The sequence below is a fragment of the Mustela nivalis genome, assembly GCF_964662115.1.
Source record: "Mustela nivalis genome assembly, chromosome: 10".
In the NCBI taxonomy this organism is placed as follows: domain Eukaryota; kingdom Metazoa; phylum Chordata; class Mammalia; order Carnivora; family Mustelidae; genus Mustela; species Mustela nivalis.
This window is the reverse complement of record NC_139029.1, coordinates 70,223,851-70,245,260: the sequence shown is the minus strand read 5'-3', so window position 1 is coordinate 70,245,260 and position 21,410 is coordinate 70,223,851. Positions and strand designations below refer to the sequence as shown.

Genomic DNA, 21,410 nt, shown 5'->3' with positions numbered 1-21,410 from the left:
ACCACTAAAGAGTTTAGTCACTTTTAATCATTAAGGGAGTAAAAAAAATTCCTGTGATATCTTATGTAGTGTGCTACAAATTAAAATCAAAGGTGGTCTAGGAAAAATTAGAAAAAGTAAACTGGAATTTTTGTTTTTAAAATGCTCTACTTTTAATAGCAAGTTATCTTCCAGAATCTACGTCTATGCCTTATATTATCTAAAATCCTTTTTTTGAGGGGCGCCTAGGAGGTTCAGTTGGTTAAGTATCTGATTCTTGATTTCAGCTCAGGTCACAATTTCAGGGTGGTGAGATGGAGCCTCGTGTTGAGCTCCATGCTGGGTGTGGAGCCTGCTGAAAATTCTTTCTCTTCCTCTCCCTCTGTCCCATTCCTCTCTCTCTTAAAAAATACAGATAAATAAAAAATGAACTACCTTTTTCAAATAAAGCATAAAGTATTTAAACAGTATGTGCTATAATGATACTTTAAATTTTAAAAATTTCGAAGTAATACTTTCATATGTATTTTCTTTTTTTATTTTTCTATCAATCCTATGAAATAATTTTACAGATGAGAAAATAGCAAGCTAAGGAATTTACACAAGTTGGCAAAGTCTTATCTGGCCAAAGAACCAAAATCTTCTTACCTCTAGCTATGTACTCTTTCCTCTATCCTATACTGTCTCTACCCTTCTATTAAGTAAGAATATAGAGGAAAAAAGTCATGTTTTTTTTTTTTTATTAGAAACTGTACCAAAAGCACATATTGACTTGGATCTGGGAAGTAGAGAACAGTGGTCAAGAACCTGGGCTTTGGAGTTAGACAGGCCTGCTTTTTTCCCTTCATTAAAAAGATCTTATTAGATAGTGGTAGCGAAACTTACCTTTAAGGTAGTTACAATAACTGGCAGAGCTTAACATTCTTAAACCATAGTGTGTAGCATAGACAATCCATTTTCTATGAAGACTTTATCATTTTATTGGAATTTTGGAGTATATTCTGTGCATGAACATGTTATTTGGTACCATGTGGTTTTCCCTTACTGTATTTTCTCATCTTGCTTCAGTGATTCCCAGAACTTTTCTAAGTTCTTCTTTATACCATTATATTACACATCCTTATGTGCTGTATTATATATCCTTTGTTGCTTTTTTTCCTCACTTGTATAGAAACTGTTGTCTGGGTTGTAACCATTTTTAGGATGTGTTTTTAGATTTTGACAGCCATATTCATAAAAGCAGTTAAAAATTAACAAATATAATTTATTTTCTGATCGATTCAATTGATTTAATTCTTTAATTTTCCTTTGAGAATACAGGGGGATTCAGGAAGGCCATTTCTATAGTCTTCACATTCACAAAGGGTCTCAAATGTGGACTTTTTTTTTTTTTTTTGGACAGAGAGAGAGATCACAAGTAGGCAGAGAGGCAGGCAGAGAGAGAGAGAGAGGGGGAAGTAGGCTCCCCACTGAGCAGAGAGCCCCATGTGGGGCTCAATCCCGGCACCCTGAGATCATGACCTGAGGTGAAGGCAGAGGCTTGACCCACTGAGCCACCCAGGTGCTCCTCAAATGTAGACTTTTAACATTAACTTCAAATTCACATTTGATTAAAAAGACAAAAATTATAAAAAAAACACTGACAGGATTATAAGATGCTTTTCATTTGATTTGTGTCTCATATGCTATCTACTGTAAATTATTTTAATAAATCATGTTGGTAAATGATCTTTTGACTGGCAGCATTATTTGATTCCATTTTTTGGTATTATGATATTACTTCTATGTGCATTTTTTTTAAAGAATGTATTTATTTGAGACAGAAAGAGAAAGCACAAGCATGAGTGAGGTTGGGGGGTGCAAAAGGAGAAGTAGAAGCAGACTTTTCACTGAGTACGGAGCTGGATGTGGGGCTTGATCCCAGGACCCCGGGATCATGACCTGAGCCATAGGTAAATGCTTAACTGACTGAACCACCTAGGTCCTCTGATATTACTTTTATGCTAAATGTGTATTTTGTAACCCTCTTCTGGCATTTCTTTGTGTAATTATATGCTCAGAGCCTCAAAAAGTAGAAGTGTGTAGGGCCTCTTCTGACTTTTTAGTGGCCCTACTGATGACACAAAATTGCATCTAACTGGATATACAACCTTCAGTCTGAAATTAAAAAGCATATATGTTATTTTTTTTTATTGTTCTTGTTTCATTACACATTAAACTCTAGTTTAGGGGTAGTGCCTGAGTATGACCACAACCCCATGTGATTTCATAGTGGGTGCTGCTGGCATTTTATTTCTGTTAGCATGAGCATAATAATTATTAAGAACCTTTATGAAACACCTGTGTGATCACCCATTAAAATCTTTAATTGTAACATGTCTTTGCATCCTAATCAGGCTATGTTGAGTAGAGGTCTTTCTTCTGAGGTCTCAGCTGATTAGTGCAACAATAAGTGTGTGCCAGTTAGGCTGTCTATTCTTTTTATTTATAAGTAAAAATTCAGTTGTATATGTTATATAAAACATATACAAAACAAACAAACAAAACAAAAGTTAAGGCTTTTTAAATTTGAGGCTAACTGTAGCTGGTGATTCTGAAAATACATATAGCTTGTCATCATAATCCTAAATGTTTTGATATCAGGAATGTTTTTGGATGCTTCATTTTACAAGAAACTTTTCACATCCTCCACATGCTTGGCTTTTAAGCAAACAAATCATAATGTTTTACTTACTATTTAAGTAGAAGGAAACTAGTTTTCTCTTTTTAAAAAATTTTTGCTTGTTCATACAAACTCTGGAATGTAGGGAATTTTAAAAGTGTTTTTCTTTGTCAAAGAAAAGTGCTGCTCTCACCAAGGCAACACCCAACTAGCTTTCACTCAGAGATTAAATCCCTCCCAAGGTTCTTATTCCAGGCAAAACAGAAATGATTCCTGAGATATTTACTTAAGAAAAAAAATGTAAAATCTACATAACATAAAAATTTCCATTTTATCCATTTTTAAGAGTACAGTTTAGTCTAGGCTGCTATATAGAAATACTATAGACTGTATGGCTTAAATGACAAATTTTGTATCTCACAGTTCTGGAGTCTGAGAAGTTCAAGATCAAGGCACCAGCAGATCCTGTATCTGATGATGGCCCACTTCATGTGCTATAGAGAGTTGCTTTTCTAATGTATCCTCACGTAGCTGAAATAGCAGTCACCTCTAATCCCATTCATGGGGGCTCTACCCTCATGACCTAACTACTTTCCAAAGGGCCCACCTCGAATACTGACACACTGAGGACTACAGTTCAACATATTAATTCAGTCCATAGCAGGAGGCATGAAGTACATTCACATTGTTGTACAGCTATCACACCATTCACTTCCAGAACTTTCCATCTTCCCAGACTGAAACTCCATACCCTTTAAAAACTCCTCATTCTTAGTTCTTCCCAACTTTAGGCAACCATTCTACTTTCTGTCTTGATTTCAAGGTCATGAGTTCAAGCCCCATACTGGGCTCTGCAGTGGGTGCCTACTTAAAAAACAAAACAAAACAAAAAAATATCTATTCTGATGACATGTAAGTCAGTTGAACGTGCTTGGCAGTGTTGCATTGACAGTTCGAATTGGGATATCCTGGACCAACGCTGCTTTAGTAATTTTCTCTGGATTTGCTCACAGTTTTTCTTTTACACATGTGAATGGATTTTCTTTATTTTTATTTTTCTTTCTTTTTTAAATTTAAATTCAATTAATTAACATTTAGTGTATTATTAGTTTCAGAGGTAGAGTCCAGTGATTATGCTTACTTAATGCCCTGTGCTCATTACATCACATGGCCTCCTTAATGTCCATCATCCAGTTACCCTATCCCATCTACCTCTCCTCCAGCAGCCCTGTTTGTTTCCTATGATTAGGAGTCTCATGGTTTTTCTCCATCTCTGATTACAACTTGTTATATTTTTTCCGCCCTTCCCTTATGATCCCGTTTTTTTCCTTAAATTACACATATGAGTGAAATCATATGATAATTATCTTTCCCTGACTTATTTTACTTAGTTCTATTCATATCATGGCAAATGGCAAAATTTCTTTCTTTCTTCTTCTTTTTTTAATGGTATTCTACATAGTGGGCACTTAAGTAATGTTTTAGAATCCGTGATCTAGGCTCATATTACTTCAAATTTGGACCATCCAAAGAACCTTCTAATAGGTTTTCCTACATTCATTGTTTCTTGTTTCAGATGTAGTCTATATCCTGTCAATAGATTAATATTTGAGAAACACAAATGAACCTCAAGGCACTACCACATTCCCTCAAGCCAGGAGCTTTCAGTTGTCTAAAACATAAAGTCTAAAATTCTTATCTTGAAATTTAAAGGTCTCCTTAACCTAGTGTCCAAACTATCATACACTTTCTTTTAAATTGATGAAGATATTATTATTTGCCACAAAGATGTAACTTTATCCTAACATAAAATACAGTTGCATTGTTATTTATCCCCTGTTGTCAGGCCAGCTGGAATCTTCTTTAGGATACAAAGCATCTTTGCTCTTCTCCAAAGCATTTATGGTTATAATGTTACCTGTTACCATTTATTACCATTTACAAACACTTCGTGAAGTTCTCTGTTTCCACTTCCTATAATTGTTCTGCTTGGAGTTTCCTTTCTTCTCTCTCTCTCTCTTTAAAAAGATTTTATTTACTTATTTGACAGAGAGACACAGCAAGAGAGGGAACACAAGCAGGGGGAGTGGGAGAGGGAGAAGCAGGCTGAAATGTAGGTCTCTATCCCAGGACTCTGGGATCTTGACCTGAGCTGACTGAGCCACCCAGGCACCCCTGGAGTTTCCTTTTTCCATCCTCTGCTTGTCAGGACTTTACCTACTCTATATGCCTATCTCAAGTGCCAGTCTCTTATTGTCTTTTTTTTTTATTGCCTTTATCTTCTGCCACGTTGGAATAAATTTCCTCTTCCTCTGTATTAAGTATCTTTTGATACTCCATTCTGCCTTATATCTTAGTTAATTATATATTTTCTTCCCACTGTAAAATTCAACAAAGAAAAGGATTTGGTCTTGATTTTCATGGGTCACTGTCTTAAGTTATGGTCCCTACTTTTTTTTTTTTTTTTTAAATGAAAAGATTGATCTGTGATTTCTGGAAGGAAGGTGATAAAGCAAGGAGAAGTTATTTATTCTGTTAAGCCTTAAAGTTTCATATTGTTATGAAAAAATTTATGATCTCTACTTGGAATTACTTGCAGAGTAAGTATTCAAATGAAATAATATAAAGATTATCTGCTTACTTGAAGGGTTTCATTGGCTCTCCTGGAGAAGTAGGACAACTAGGACCTGAAGGAGAAAGAGTAAGTCCATTTCCTTCAAATATTATTTCTAAAGTGATATGCTAATGATAGTATTAGACAGGTAATCTTACAGAGTAAAGCAAGCCAGCTTTAAAAATCACCTACCAGAAATATAATTAAACTCTATGGAATTTTACTGAATTTTGTTTTAAGGAAGTAAGATGATACAAATGTATACAGTTAACTATTTTAAAATTAATTTTTAAAAAACACAAATTGAAATTTTACAATAACAAAATTATATTTTATAATTAATTAATCTTTAAGCATAAACTCATGACAGGTTTAACACACAGTAATTAGTTCACCCACAGAAGATGTATTTTTTGTTTAATTTAATAATGGAAGGTAGTTTATAAATGTAGGTATGAGAAAGGTACTTTTGAGTAAAGACAGGATCTTTGCAAAATGGTTGTTATCTTAAAACAGTTAATCAAACTAGGTACAGAGTTCTGGCATTCCAACTTCATCATGTCTGATTTTCAGTGTTGTATGCAATTCATCGGTTTCTATTTGTATTCCTTCATTTTACTGCCAGTATTCAATGAAAAAATAGAATCAAACAATATTAGGTTTGGAAATAGTCATATTCAGAATTTAGCATTCAACACTATGATTGTAGGTATGCTATTCAAACCAGAATTTTCATTTCTGGAAACTGCTTTTTTGCAAGTGAAATAAACCAGATTATTCTTTGCTGGGTGAATTTTTCAAATGCATAGTGTGAGTGAATTATATCACATTTTTCTTGTAATCACTTGTGAATTTCCTGACAGAGAAGAAATATTCCAAGTTTAAATGTGCTCTAGTGACAATCAAAATGTCCAGTCTTCTTTGATGAAATGAGGTGAAGATTTTCCCTTGTTGAATATACAAGTCATTTCTTTCACTTGCAGAAATATCTTCAGTGGGATCCCACAACTAAGCTACTTAATTGTCATGTGATACCGCAGACTTTCAGATCATGTTCCCAATCTGTCAAGCTAAGAATTGAACTGCTTCTCATTGACAAAAGGATTATATACAGTTTACATTGTTATTACTCTGCTGCTCATGATATAGTACTTTCCTGACCTTATTTCTACTTAATGATGTAATAAATAAAGCAAAATTATATGTTCTTGAAAATGTTATCATCTTGGATTTAAGGATCCCATCACTGACTCTCGTTAGATACATGTGTGTAATCATGATCATTAGTTTTGACCAGTCTAAGTGAAAATATTAAGACCTGTCTCAAATCATAAATGTAAGACCATTTTGTGATATTTTGGTTGTCATGGGTAACATGTCCTAATATTATTTGGCTACTTCAAAATTTTGATTAAAACTGTGAATAATGTAGCTAACTGGGTGTTTTTATTATGTTATAAAATGTATACATGCAGAGAAGAGATAAGAAGCATAGAGAAGAGAGAAGAAACGTAGAGAAGAACAAAAAGGGTATAATGCTAATCACTCCTGGAAAAAAATAGAAAAATTGCTGGGAGTTAGTAAAATGCGTATGTGTAAATATATGGCAAAGTGCTTATATAATTTTGTCTGTAATATCCTTGGTTTTCCTGCTGAGATTTAGTAGAGCTACTAGAGTTATAAAAATTAATTACCTTGTTTTTTGAAAAAAGGTTTGCTATATCAAGAAAAGATGTATAAAGTCTTAATGAAATGAGTCCTATTGCTTACCCATACATACTCTTCTGATAAGACATTAGATAAGTATTTATCAAACACTGTTCAATTGAAAGTGGATGGATTACTTCAACTAATGGTATCTTCTAACTTATCTATATATGCTGTCAATCCCAAGCTATATAGATCTGGAGGATTTCTTAGTCTTTAAGATTTATAATATCACTGAGATATTTTGGACCATAAGTAACAGAAAACCCCAACTCAAACTGGCTTTAAAATGAGAAAATATTTAATAATGATGGCAATGATAATAGCAAGCAGTTTACTGAATTGTTATATATATGCATACACTGTGCAAATATTTTATATGAATCAACTCCTTTAACATTCCCCAAACCCAGTGAGATAGGTACTATTATTATTATTCTCACTACAGATGGAAAAAGATGAGGCATACAGAGAGAAAGACGTGTCTAAGACTATATACATGTAATAAGAGCAGAGCCAGGATTTGAACACAGATGTTCAGCTCCAAAGCTTGATATTATGCCCCACTGCTTCCTGTAGGACCAGAAATCTATAGGTTAGGTGGGATCTAGGCACATTATGATCTTGAGCACAGTGATACCATCTCTCCGCCTTGCCTTGCTCAATGTTGGCTTGACAGAGGCAGGTTTCCCATACCGTTGCAGAATTGCCAGTGTGAGGGCTAAACATGCTTTCATTTATGCCCAGCCAGAGAGAGAGGGAGACAGATGAGGTGATTGTCACCCTTAGATTTTGGAAAAGTAAGATCTTCCTGTTTATCTGGTTGTGTCAACTTTGTTGGTATGCCTACCTCTGGACAAATAACTATCACCAGAGAATGTCAGGATCCCATTTGGAAGTACAGATAGGATGCATTCCAGAAAAAAATCAGGTTGCAGATTTTATGAAGAAAAGGAGACACTTTAGTTAAATTAATATATTGAAGCTTTTCTGAATGTCATACTAGTTTAAAGAACAATTCATTTTTCTCTTCATCATACTTCATTGATTGACGTTGAAAAGGAAAAAAAGGTCTATAACATCTAACTCATTCATTTATTCAACAAATGTTGATTTTTTTTACTTTTATATATTCTAGGGTGTTCCTGGGCTCCGGGGAAAGAGGGGTCTTAAGGGAAGACAGGTAATTCAACTTTGTTTTCTGAGGTTCAGTTCAGAGAAATATAATCTAATTATGTGCATATTTCTCACCTATACAAATATAACTGTAGTTGTCCTTATTGTCCACAACTATCTCATTCAACAGAATTTAATTTTTGCTACCTTGTCTATCAATTAATACCTGAAATTTTGAAGGAAATTTTAGATTAAAAAATAATGAAATTTAATGTTCCTAACCCATTTAATAGACCAGTAGAAAGGACCTTTATCCCTATGACAAAGAACTAAAATGTCACAGAAAATACATTAACAGTTTAAAACACTAATGATAGCACTATTCACCCTCCTGTTTTACACGTTTTCAAAATTCCTGCTTCAGGTATTAGCTCAGAGACTAGTTCCCTACAGCTTCTTCTATTTTCAGGTTTAAGAAGATGAAGGGAAGTGAATTTTGCCAGATAAAATAATAATTTCAGAGATGAGAAGAAATTTTGACATCATCCAATACCTCCATCATTCAACAAACGAGAAAACTGTGGTTCAGGGAAGCATCCTCATGACCTCCTCACATAACCCTAGCCACCTCCTTGTCACTTGTGTTGTTTTGACAGCGATCCACAGGTCTTTATTAGGATAACGCTTTTTGTGCTCACACGGTTTTCTAGTCTATGAGGAAGGAAATTGAGTTTTTCATATCAGCTTTCCTAAAATTTTGGTGTATGTAAGTAAAACCTTGATGATAATTATAAAAGGTTACAAACCTCACCAGAATATTCATATCCTTTTAAAGCATTTCATTCTTGTGCTTTGCAGGATTTCTTGAAGGTAGATTAGAATAGGTATGAATGTCACCATTATATAGGTGGGGGGAGAATGAGGCTCAGTGATGTTTAGAGACTTGCTCAGAATCCCATAGAAAATAGTGGTAAAATCAAGAGTTGATCTCGGCTCCTCTGAGTATAAATTCAGGAGTCTTTTTTAACTCTCTCAGTATTTGTGCTCTCTGCTACTCACACAGCTTACAAGAGCATGATTAATATTTTCATGACATTTGGCCAAAATATGATAAAATTATTTCTAAGTTTCACTTTAAAAATTTCAGTTTACTGGGGCACCTGGGTGTCTCAGTGGGTTAAAGCCTCTGCTTCAACACAGGTCATGATCCTAGGGTCCTGGGATCCAGCCCTGCTTTGAGCTCTCTGCTCAGCAGGGACCCTGCCTCCTCTTTCTCTGCCTCTCTGCCTACATGTGACCTCTGTCTGTTAAATAAAAATAAATAAAATCTAAAAAAAAAAAAAAAATTCAGTTTACTAATATAAACTTACCAAACTGTCAAGAAATTAAAAATAAGCCAACCGTTTGGTTTTCTTACATTTATATTCAACTTTAAAGCAAATCTTCTAGCATTTGTAGCCACAGAAACTGCCACCATCACCATCTGCATTTTTAATTCTTAAGCACTCTGATAAATATTTTGTATGCCATCTCATTTAATTACACTCTCTTATACTGTAAAATGTTATGCTACTTCCTTTTGTTTAAGCCCTCATACACACACCTCAACAAAAATGCCTCTCTTATTACCATATACAAATATCTAATCTAAATATTCAGAAGTGGGTTGTCTCAAAATTGACAATAGGCGAAATTTATCTTCTTTATTTTTATATTCTCCATTCTTCATCTTTTTCCCCCAGTCCTCCTCCTTTCAAAGTATGACATCAGTAAAAGAATGAATAAAGTTACTTACGGTATTATATAAATTATTTCTAATGCTTCAACTGTTACGTTACCCATTAGTAATTATATTTAAGCTTAGTTTAAGACAAAATAAGTAATCTACAATGGTGGAATCTTAGGCATTGTTGAAAAAATAGAGTGTTTTCCCAAAGCTCCTGTGATATATCACTTATATAGCTACACAGCTATCACTTATGTAGCCATATTAATATGGCTGTTTTTATATAGATATTAACTTTATCTTGGAAATGTATAGGTAATTTCCAGTTTCCTGCTCCATCATGAACTCCAATTATCCATGGAAATTTATAAATAACATCTGGTTTTTTACTCCCCAGAGAATTATAAAATTATCCAACAGATGCTATTGAATTCAAAAGAGGAGTTCAAGAAAACTGTAGAAAAAGAATGAATGAATGATTACTGGGTTGATTACACTATTCTTTACATTACAAAATTTGTAAAGTTTTATTGCTTTAAAAACATATGTCCTCATGGATTTAGATCCTTAGGAAAATTATATTTGAAAAACATATGTATCTCATTTTCCTAAATAGTGTTTATAGTAGAAAATCTGTCTGGTTACTGTACTATGTCATGTATGTTATACATACTTTTGTTTTTAACCACAAAATGATTTGGCATGTTTATATGGAAATCACAGTACTTAAAGTTAGATATGGTTACAGCCACAAGTCAATAAGCCAAGACTGACCTCAGACACTGTTCTTAGAATAGTATCTTATGTATAAATGCTCCTCTGTGTCCTGTTAATTATAAGTAAAATCATCTTCAAATAGCTTTGACATTAAGAGCAAAAGTGCTAGCATGGGATTTTACATATTATGGGACACTTGTATTTCAATTTAGATGATTAAAATTCCATGAGAAGAATGATTACTATTTACCATTTTAATAACTGTAAAAGGAAAATATCTTTGATGAGGTACACACTCTCTGATGTAGAAAATATTAGGTGTGTGGAATACAAATTTGACCATTTTGGGGGGCACCTTATTCAATTATGTTTAGTATTTGTTTTTATGTATGACGTAGATATTCAAATACAGAGCCAGAACTAAGGCATGCCAGTCTACCATGAAGAGGAAGGAAACCAAAAATCTGAAAGAATATAACAGAAACCGAGGAAATACTGAAATCTAAAAGTACTTGTATCTAAGAAACTTTTGGCTCTGCATATGTCAAAGACAGTTACTTCCAATTTTCAGCTGACTTCGAAGTCATTCAGAAGTGTGGGTTCATGCTTTATTAGGCTGCTGCTATGTAGATCCCATGTTATTTCATTTACTATCATTAGTATGAAAGTCATCAGATGTACTTTCTAATAATCATCACTCCCCTTTAATTAATCTGATTATTCTTTCTGTATGTTAAATTAGCTCATTTCCTCAAATTTTAGGTAGCTAGAAGTATGCAGTCTTGAGAACATAGTCTAGTTTGAAGTTTAGTTTGGAGTAGTTCTTATAATGTAATTTATAGAAAACCAGTAATTCTTTTTAGGTAACTCCTTAAGTTTTATGTAATATTTTACATTTTTTTTTGTCAAGTCTCTGAAATTAAGGACAGAAGCTGGTAAAGTACTTCACTTTCTGTATTATGTATGATATGAAACATTTTGACAGTCAAAATAGACATAGAAAACCTCCAAAATCCAAATTCAAGCCTTTCTAAATATTAATCATGATGAGTCTCTTTGCACTATTGAGTTGGTTTTTAACCTGTGTACTAAAGCTGTGTTTGATATGAAGTTTACCAAAATATTAATATATACATCTTTTCCTTATGTATAGACATCATATACTATGTCCATATAGTACAGAAAGATAGAGGAGTAGTAAAAATCCCGTTCAAAATTGTTCAGTGAGTTAATAACATTACTAAGCTTAGGCTCTGAAAATTGTTGCTATCAATCATACATTCCTACTGCTGGCCAAATCATCACTTATTTTTGTGAATAAACACTAAGCATGGAATTAAGTTGTGTGAACCAACTTCCTTAGGGATTTTTGTATTTTTTTCAAATAAAATGATAGACTTATAAGAAAGGGATATCTTCTCTTAAATAGTATAAGTATTGTATGAACTCTTTTGAAAATGGAAACATTTCAGAATAGCATATTATTTTGGTTGTTTAACAGTTATTTAGTATTTAGCCTCATACTGCTATTTTTTTTTTAAAGATTTTTTTTATTTGACTGAGAGAGAAATCACAAGTAGGCAGAGAGGCAGGCATGGGCGGGGGGGTGGGAAGCAGCCTCCCTGCAGAGCAGAGAGTCCGACATAGGGTCGATCCCAAGACCCTGGGATCATGACCTGAGCTGAAGGCAGAGGCTTTAACCCACTGAGCCACCCAGGCACCCCCATACTGCTGTTTTTAAATTTAATGTTTGGGTTAAAATTATTTCATTTTAAATCTTACTTCCCAGGAAACTTTTCCCCAAAATAAAATATTTATTCAGTGTTTATTGATTGATTTGATATTTATAACACAATGTGTTTTTATTTTTTCAAACCAGAAAAGTAGGAAAATTGGTTTTGTTGGAAACTTGGTGGATTTTAGGATCAGAGTATATAAAAGTAGTTATATTAACAAATTTTTATGTTCTTTGGCCTTATGTTGTTGATATTGGAGAAGTTTTTTTCTTCTTTGAACTATAAGCTATTTTATTTCAAGATGTAAGATAAGGTATTTACTAATAATCATTAAAATTATTTTTAAAGACCTCATGTAATAAGTTATATATTAGTCAATACTTGTGTACTTGTGCTTTTGGGTATTGAGATATTATAGTTCTTACTTCTTTCTTTCCTCCCCTCTTTCACTCCCTACATAATTACAATTGGATCAAATTCCTTACTGTCAGTTAATATTAGAGGGTAGCCATGAGGGTCTAAGTGCTATTCATTCATGCTTTTTGCTGTCTCTGGATATAATTTGAATTTATCTCAAGTACTTTCTGAGGGACTGATAAAAACAAGGTGGTAGACAATCTTTATTGTCCAGGACTCTTTTAAATACCATAGAACTACCATTCTATTTTATAGACTTTACTGTCTTTATTTGAAAAATCTCTTGGAACATAACTGATGATCCAGATTCTTTAAAAGCATATGTCATTCACTGATTTATAATAGAAAAGAAGAATGCTATTAAAAAAAGGAGAGAGAGAGAAGGTAGGAAGAGGTTTCATATATATTTAACATCAGATTTGATATGTATTACCTAATTGTAAGCAGCTTTTTTTTTTTTTTAATGCAAAGATTTCAAACTTTATTCTGGAGTGCCACAGTCAGGAAGTTCTATATTTGCTTAAAGAAAAAAAGCATTTTAGATGGTTCCCGGATTGATTTAATCAGTATTCCCTTTGTTGTACTCAGTTAGTTATGTAAATTGGTATGACTCCACAGATCTAAAATATTTATGCCAGAACTGACTTGTTGGGATTAAAGATAAACATGAAATGGGAGCTGGAATTTACTCTCAACAACGCCTAGAAAACCGTTGTCAAACTAGAGAGTTTTTGAAGGAGTTTTTCAGACCTGATGGGAGTAGATTATGAATAATCAATTCATATTACATTAAAGTTTGACAAAGAAGTATACTCTGTTTTCTTCTGATGCAAATAAAAATATCATAGCCTTGGAATGCAGACAAAATAACACCCTTAAGGCACCTGGACTTCAGAGATGTTTACTTTTCTAACTATAGAAAGCAGTGTCTCCTCTTTTTTTCTCATACATCTTTCTGTTAGAAGAGTCTATTTAAAGTAAACTGTACTTTGGCTTCTAACTCCAGTGTTAGAATTTCAGAATATAAAATCCTTCTGTTAGCCATCTGTTATTAGTTTCTATCCTTAGCCTAAGACAGTCTTAAATACATGTTACACAATAGTGTCTCAGATACACACATTTTTATCAAGAATTTAGAGAGTGTTTTCTTTGTTAGGGTCATAGTTAATTTGGTTCTAGAGAAAGTACTACTGTTGCTAGAGCATTCTGAAAAAAATGTTATTAATTTTTAAATATTCTGTCTCGTTCCAAAAAAAATGTATTTTCTGATTTTTACTTACTGATTGTAGTCTGTGGTGACTATATTTCGCTTACCCACATCTTGACATAGAAGAGACTAGGACTTTGAATTTAAACCTCCTTCCAGGTTGGTATAGATAGAGAAGAGAGATACCCAATGAACTACAGCTGATAATTTGGGTGAAGTCCTGGCAGAGAATGATTTCATAGAGATATAACACTAACAGGTGGAAATTCAAGCAGGCAGTTACTTTCAGGGCAGAAAACATAAGAGAAAATTCAGACTTGTAGGTTATCAAAGTCAAGAATGTGAGTGCAAATATGGCCAGTTCAGGGACTGTGTTCCCTGTGTGGGAAAATGGCAAGAATAAGGTTGGAGCCCTTATGATCAAGGGATAGAACATGTATACCAAAACTGTTTTGTGGACACAAGAATAAGGCAGATTGCAGTTTCCATAATGCAGTATAAAATGGTAACCAGTCTTTAAGAACAAAGCAAGAATTTGTTTGTTGTTGTTGTTGTTGTCTTTTTCTTTTTTAAAGATCTTATTTATTTATTTGGAAGACAAAGATCACAAGTAGGCAGAGAAAGAGGAAGGGAACCAGGCTCCCTGCTGAGCAGAGATCCCACTGTGGGATGTGGGGCTTGATCCCAAGACTCTGGGATCATGACCTGAACCGAAGGCAGAGGCTTTAACCCACTGAGCCACCCAGGCACCCCCAAAGCAGGAATTTGAATCTGAGAACTGAGGCCCAGTTTGTACCTAGGTAAACAGTCAGCCTGACTTGATGCTAAGTCTCTAAGAATTGGGCTAGAAGTCCTTAAATTACCAAGTTTAAAATTAGTTTCAACCAACAGGAAAATAGTTGACCCTTGAAGTATGGATCAAATTGCCCCACCTGTGAGGAAAAGAAAGGGGAAGAGACTAATGAATATTCACAGAGTACTTGACAGTCTAGCCTTTTCCTATAATAATTGTACTTTATTTTTGAAGGATTTAAAAATATCACAATTTCGTGGTAATATGTATTCATGTGTAAAAGGTGTAGAAGCAACTACCAGGTTTTATTACAGTGTTTCTAATCCTAGACAAGTTAGTCTGATCTTCTCTTTTCATTACTTAGTCTTAGAAAAAAGTTGAAATCCTGTATTTGTTGATAATGCTTATTTAGTATATATATCTTTTATGATAATTCTTATTTGTCCCTACTTTAGATTGAATACGTTGTTTCAGCATTGTTCTCTAAAAAGAGCAAAATATGTTCATAGTTAACTGTGGCCTTTAACAGAAAAATTTTGCATTGTTTTTATTTTTTAAAATTCCATAAATGTAGTCATTAGTATTTTATGGTTATTTTGGTTCTCATACTTTCCTAATTATTTTATATGGAGTATTTTTCTAATTTCTTTGTAGAACTAGGAAAATAACCATTTTCCTAGGCTCTCTACATAATAAGTTTTCCAATGTTTCAAGATATTTAGATGTAACTACCAAGTTTAGTATCTGTCCTCTAAAATATTAATACCATGCATATATTCAGTCATACCAAGTCTAGAATAGTTCTTAGTGTTTGATAATTATCATGTTTGAGTAGCAGTACCATTGTTAGACCCAAGCAAAAGAGAAACTTGATCTGGACACTATACTTTTGAGGACCCTGTTATATCACAGGAGTAAATGCATTAAAAATAAAACAAAACAAAACAAAACAGATGAGTGCCCCTGTCACTCAAGATCCAGCAGTTAGCATTGATATAATATGACCTGTAATGCTAGACAACCACTCTTATTGCTATGTATTATCTATTGCTATATAACAAGTAACTCCAAGTTAGTGGCTTAAAACAACAGTAAGTAGATACCATGTTTTCAGAGTTTTTGTGAGTTGGGAATTTGGGGAAGCTTTATTTGGGTGGGTCTAGCATGGCATTTCCCATGAGGTTACAGTGAAGATTTTGGTCAAGACTACTATCATCTGAAGGCTTGACTGGGATTGGAGGATCTGCTTTTAAGGGAGCTCACTTGCCGGCCAGCCAATTTGGTGCTAGTTTCTGGAAGACCTCATTTCTTCTCCATAGGGGCTTCTTTATGTGGCAGTTAGAATATCTTCAGGACTAGAATGAAGTGATGCACGAGAGCAAGGTAGAGGTGTCGTGCCTTTATGATCTAACCTCTGAAGTCCCACTGTACTTCGATATTCTGTTGGTCACATAGGCCAGCCATGATTGAAAATGGGAGGAGACTACACAAAAGCATTAATGCTGAGAAGTGAGAATCATGGGGAGTCTACCTTTGAGGCTGACTATCACAATTTAGTGTCTTCAGGCCTCAGAGAAATTCTCCATACCTGTGGCCTTTAATCTAATGTCTGAATGCCATGAAGCTTTGTAGGTGGTACAACTGCCAAAATTAGAGACAGAAATTGTTCAAGATGGTGGTGAGGATTTGGGCAGGAAGTAGAAGCACTTAGGTAAGAGCAAAGATTAATTAATTAATTTATCTAATTCTTCTTTCAGTATGAATGCAATAGAATCCTGTATAAAGAAGTACTGTTTCCTGATAATGCAGATTTCTGTTCTCTTCCTTCTCTTTGTGTTACGATTTATGGTTTCAGAGTTAATAGAATTAGTGTAGTCTTTGTAATAGCTGCATCTAGAGACTGAAATATTTTGCATTATTAAGCAATTTGTATTACTCCTAAATTTGCATTTTATAACTATAAACCCAAAATTCATGAAGCATGAATTTTGCATTAGCAATTAAATGAATATGAAATGCTAGAATGATGAAACTTTTAAAATGTAGATATTAGATTAAATTTTTAAAATCTAAAGTAAATATAACATTTTAATTAAACTAATATTGATAGTAATTATAAGTTGCCACAGAATATAAAAAGCCATAGAAAGTCTTCAGAGAGGTGACCTATTTAAATTTTAAAAATCTAGAAATAATGCAAGTAGTTTTTTATAAAACATTACCACTTGGTAAAATTTGCAAATAGGACTTTATACAATCTCTACTCAAAGATTTAGTTACCAATTTTATTAGTTTTCGATCACTGCATAACAAATACCACAAACTTAGTGGCTTACAACAATTCCCACTTATCTTCTCACAGTTCTCCTGGGTTGGGAATCCAGGTACTAATTTACAGGATCTTCTGCTCAGGGTCTCAAGGCTGCAGTCAAAGTAACTGTCAGGTGGCTGCATGATCATCTGGAGCTTGGCTCGGAAAGAGTTCACTTCCAGCTTCATTCGGGTTGTACGAAGACATCATTTCTTCAAGGGTGTAGAACTGAACACCCTGGACTTTTTGCTGGCTCTTGGCTATAGAACACCTTAGGCCCTTTGGATTGTCCACAGTTCCTAGAGATCATACAATTCCCTGTCATATGGGAGATGAAGTCTTATATAGTATGACATGATCATATCAGGGACATCCCATCACCCATGCTATATTCTGTTTTTTAGAATAAGCAAATCATAGTCCCACTCATACTCATGGCTGGGTAGCACACAAAAGCAAGAATAGCAGGAGGTCACTATAAAATCTGTCCACTATCCTTATCCAACTGTAGAAATGAACAAGAACCTTATTCATGACTTGAAGAGATTGAATGAAATCCCTGAATGTCATATTCTTCATAAGATAAAATTTTATGACCCATCAAAGCGATTAAAATGTAAGAAAGAGAATTATGCACAACATAGAAGGAACAGTGCAACTCTGCCTTGCCCATTAGTAGACAGTTACTACATTGATGCAGTTGGCAAATGGGGCAAGAAAGGCAAAAAACTCAAGCTTCCTTATGGATGGTAATCCTGGAAAATGGTTATTAAATCCTTTGGCAGTATAAAGGTATTCCTAGGAAAGTGCAATTTGATTTAAATTAATGGTTATAATTTTCCACTAGGTAAATGTGAGAGAAAATTTGGTATTTTATTTTATAACAAATTCATTCAAGTGGAGAAAGAAACTGTGGAAGCTATCTTTCGTATACTAAGTTCAAAGGCAAAGCGGTTTGTCACTATTGTTCCATGTTTCAAAACCAATCTTTTAAGATCAGTTTGTGACAATGGAGATTGGTGGCTGTGAACTTTTAGGCTTCTAATTAAAGGAATACAGAAACTCTCCTGCATTAAAAAATTTATGCATGTAATTACTAGAAATTAAATAACAACTGATAAATAGCAAACATATGACATATTCAAAAACATAAAATATTGGCATGATGTTTTTTAAAAGAAATATATGTTCGGTAAATAGCCATATATAATGTTTTGTTTTGTTTTTGGTGGCATGAACTGTGCTATGTTTCATTAAACAGGAAAGTATGTCTAGATTTAGGAGGATTTATATCAGAAATTGATGACAGGGGTGTCTGGGTGGCTCAGTGGGTTGGAGCCTCTGCCTTTGCCTCAGGTCATGGATCCCAGGGTCCTGGGATCAAGCCCCGCATCGGGTTCTTTGTTCAGCGGGGAGCCTGCTTTCTCCTCTCTCTCTCCCTGCTTCTCTGCCTACTTGTGATCTCTGTCAAATAAATAAAATCTTAAAAAAAAAAAAGAAATTGATGACACAGTAGTCAACATATAGAAAGGATAAAAAATAATAAAACAAATGATCCGTCTAGACTAGAGAATTGAATGAAATGAAATGTTTAATGGGTAGTAAAGTGAGAGGAGAAATAATACATAAAAAATTTAAAAGTAGATATTACTCAGTTTAACTAAATTGTTTCAGGGGCAAAGTCAAGTTGAACAGCTAATATAATATTATAATGTTGAACTACCAGAAGAATAGGATGTTGAAATTAATAAGTTCTTTATTATTTATTATGCTAGTTCAGGTTTTTTGTAAGTGAAGCATTCATCATAGTTCTCTCCTCTTTCCCTTCCGGTGGGGGTGTGGGGGTTGGGGAATCCCCAGTTTTTATGGAAAGCTGAACTGGAGAGCAGCTCCTCCTACTGGTTGAAGATGGGGTCACTCAGTCCCAAATAGCACATCTTCTAGGCCATCCTGAGTGAGTCCCCAAGGATGTGTGTAGTAGTCCCTCTCTGCTCCTTATTAGACTGATTGTGTCTTCATTTTCTAAGAAAAACTGTTGAGATCTAATCCACATATCATAAAATTTACCCTTTAAAAATGTATAATTTAGTGTATATTTTATTATATTGACAGAGTTGTGTAGCTGTCACACGAATTTTAGAACATTTTCTTCACCCAGAAAAACAGTCCTATACCCATTAGCACTCACTGCCGCATTCCCCTTGCAGCACCAGCCCTAGGCAGCCACTAGTCTGTTTTCTATGTCTCTGGATTTGCCTGTTCTGGACATTTCACATTAATGGAATCATACGATATGTACCCCCATCTTTATTATTTCACTGAACTTTCTGTAAAACCCATTTATGATCTATCTAAAAAATCAATCATCTCCTATGTTTTAGGCCTCTTACCGAATTTTTCCTCCACTTGTTCCATTACCTGTACATCATAAATACTTTCAAATACCCTTATTAGCTCATACCGAACAGTATGATGTATTGCAGATATGTGAGCTTGTTGACAACAGAATTAGACTTCCAAGGACAATGAAAGCAAAACGCCTGCCTGAACTTCAGCTGACTCTGAAGGGGGTATGGCTACAATATGTTTGGCTACACAGATGGTTTTTGCATTATCCTCTGATTACAGAATAAGAAAAACTGCTTCTAGTATGAGTTAACTATGCCTTAGATACATCATACTTTTTTTTTTCCATTGCTATCTTTTAAATTTGCCCATTCACTTTTGTACTAGTGAACTGGTGATTTTTGGCGATCTATTAAATATGTATTTAATAACTGGTTTGCCTAAATAGATTATAAGACTCTAATAATATACTTTTATTTGTTAGTCTTACAAAAATTTTTAAAAAGAATATTATTAAAATGTTGTTAATAATAAATCTTATAAACCATTTTGCAAAGTAGCTTTTTAAAAGTGTGATTTAAAGTTGATAAATATAGTAGCAAATATTCAGAAAAGAATTTTAGTGTATAAAGTAATAGTTACTGAGTAATTGAGTTGTTTTACAGAAGAATATATAATAAGAAAGTGTGTTACTTACTATCCTTTATAGTTTATGGTGTAGAATCTTCGGTAGATTTTCACTGAAAACCTTATGGTTGCAGGATTTATGTACATTATGGCTTTTCCCAATAACATAGTACTTAAATGATGTTTGTTACATGTTTATCTTACCTTGAAATGATTAGCTAAACTATTCAATGTAGAAGAGGAGAAAGAACATGGATTCTGCATTCAGACTTCATTCAAATCTCAGTCCCTCTCGTGTGTGGCTAGTGAATGAAAGTGACTTAAGCTCTCTGTGCTTCAGCTTTCTCAATTGCAAAGTGGGGATATTAATATTCATTGATTCAACTTGTTATGAAGATAAAATAAAGTAGTATGTATATAATAAAGTGTTTAAAGCCATTAGCATATGGTAAGTACATGCTTAAATAGTATTAGCCATTTCATTCTGTGTGATGTGGGTCTAAAAATGGCAAGAAATCGTAGACATAACTAATGGATTGGTCAGGCAGAAATCTTTGTTATGTTTTCTCTCATTCAGTGGTTCTTTATATAGTGCCAAACAAATGTATATTTTCTTCAGCTTCACTTTCTGTATATATCATATGGCATGTAAAATAATTTTTGTAAAACATAGAAATATAGTACTGAACAAAATCAATGAAGTATTACACAAAACAAATACAAGTTTTTGCTGTATCATAATTTAGAGATTAGGAAATAAATATTTCTTATTAGTAAACTCCTTATCAGAGAACACAGCAAAAATGAATTTTTTAAATTATGTTCAGTTAGCCAGCATATAGTAACCACTAGTTTTTGATGTAGTGTTCGACATTCATTAGTTGCACCCAGTGTCCATCACAACACGTGCCCACCCCAATACCCATCACTCAGTTACCCCATCCCCACACCTCCCTTCCTTCTGTAACCCTTAGTGTGTTTCCCAGAGTCCAGAGTCTCATGGTTTGTCTCCCTCTCTGATTTCTTCCCATTCAGTTTTCCCTTCCTTCCCCTGTGGTCCTCTACACTATTCCTTATATTCCACATATCAGTGAAACTATATGATAATTGTCTTTCTCTGCTTGACTTATTTCACTTAGCGTAATCCCCTCTAGCTCCATCCATGTATATGCAAATGGTGGGTATTCATCCTTTCTGATGGCTGGGTAATATCCCATTGTATATATGTAACACATCACTAGCCATCAGGGAAATACAAATCAAAACCATGAGATACCACTGTAACACCAGTTAGAATGCAAAAATAAACAAGACAGGAAAGAACAAGTGTTGGTGAGGATGTGGAGAAAGGGGAAGGCTCTTACACGGGTGGTGGGAATGCAAGCTGGTACAGCCACTCTGGAAAACAGTATAAAGGTTCCTGAAGACATTAAAAATAGAGCTACCCTATGA

At 34.1% G+C, this 21,410-nt stretch overlaps 1 protein-coding gene across 1 annotated transcript in view; it reads left to right on the top strand.

Annotated features, from left to right (window-relative positions):
- COL24A1 (collagen type XXIV alpha 1 chain) overlaps positions 1-21,410 on the top strand; it is a gene marked incomplete at its 5' end in the record, with an annotated part of 325,357 nt that overhangs the window by 11,710 nt on the left and 292,237 nt on the right. The window contains 2 exons of the mRNA XM_082688569.1: positions 5,289-5,342; positions 8,101-8,145. Of these exons, the coding sequence (XP_082544695.1) occupies positions 5,289-5,342; positions 8,101-8,145 (99 nt within the window). The remainder of the gene's footprint in view (positions 1-5,288; positions 5,343-8,100; positions 8,146-21,410) is intronic.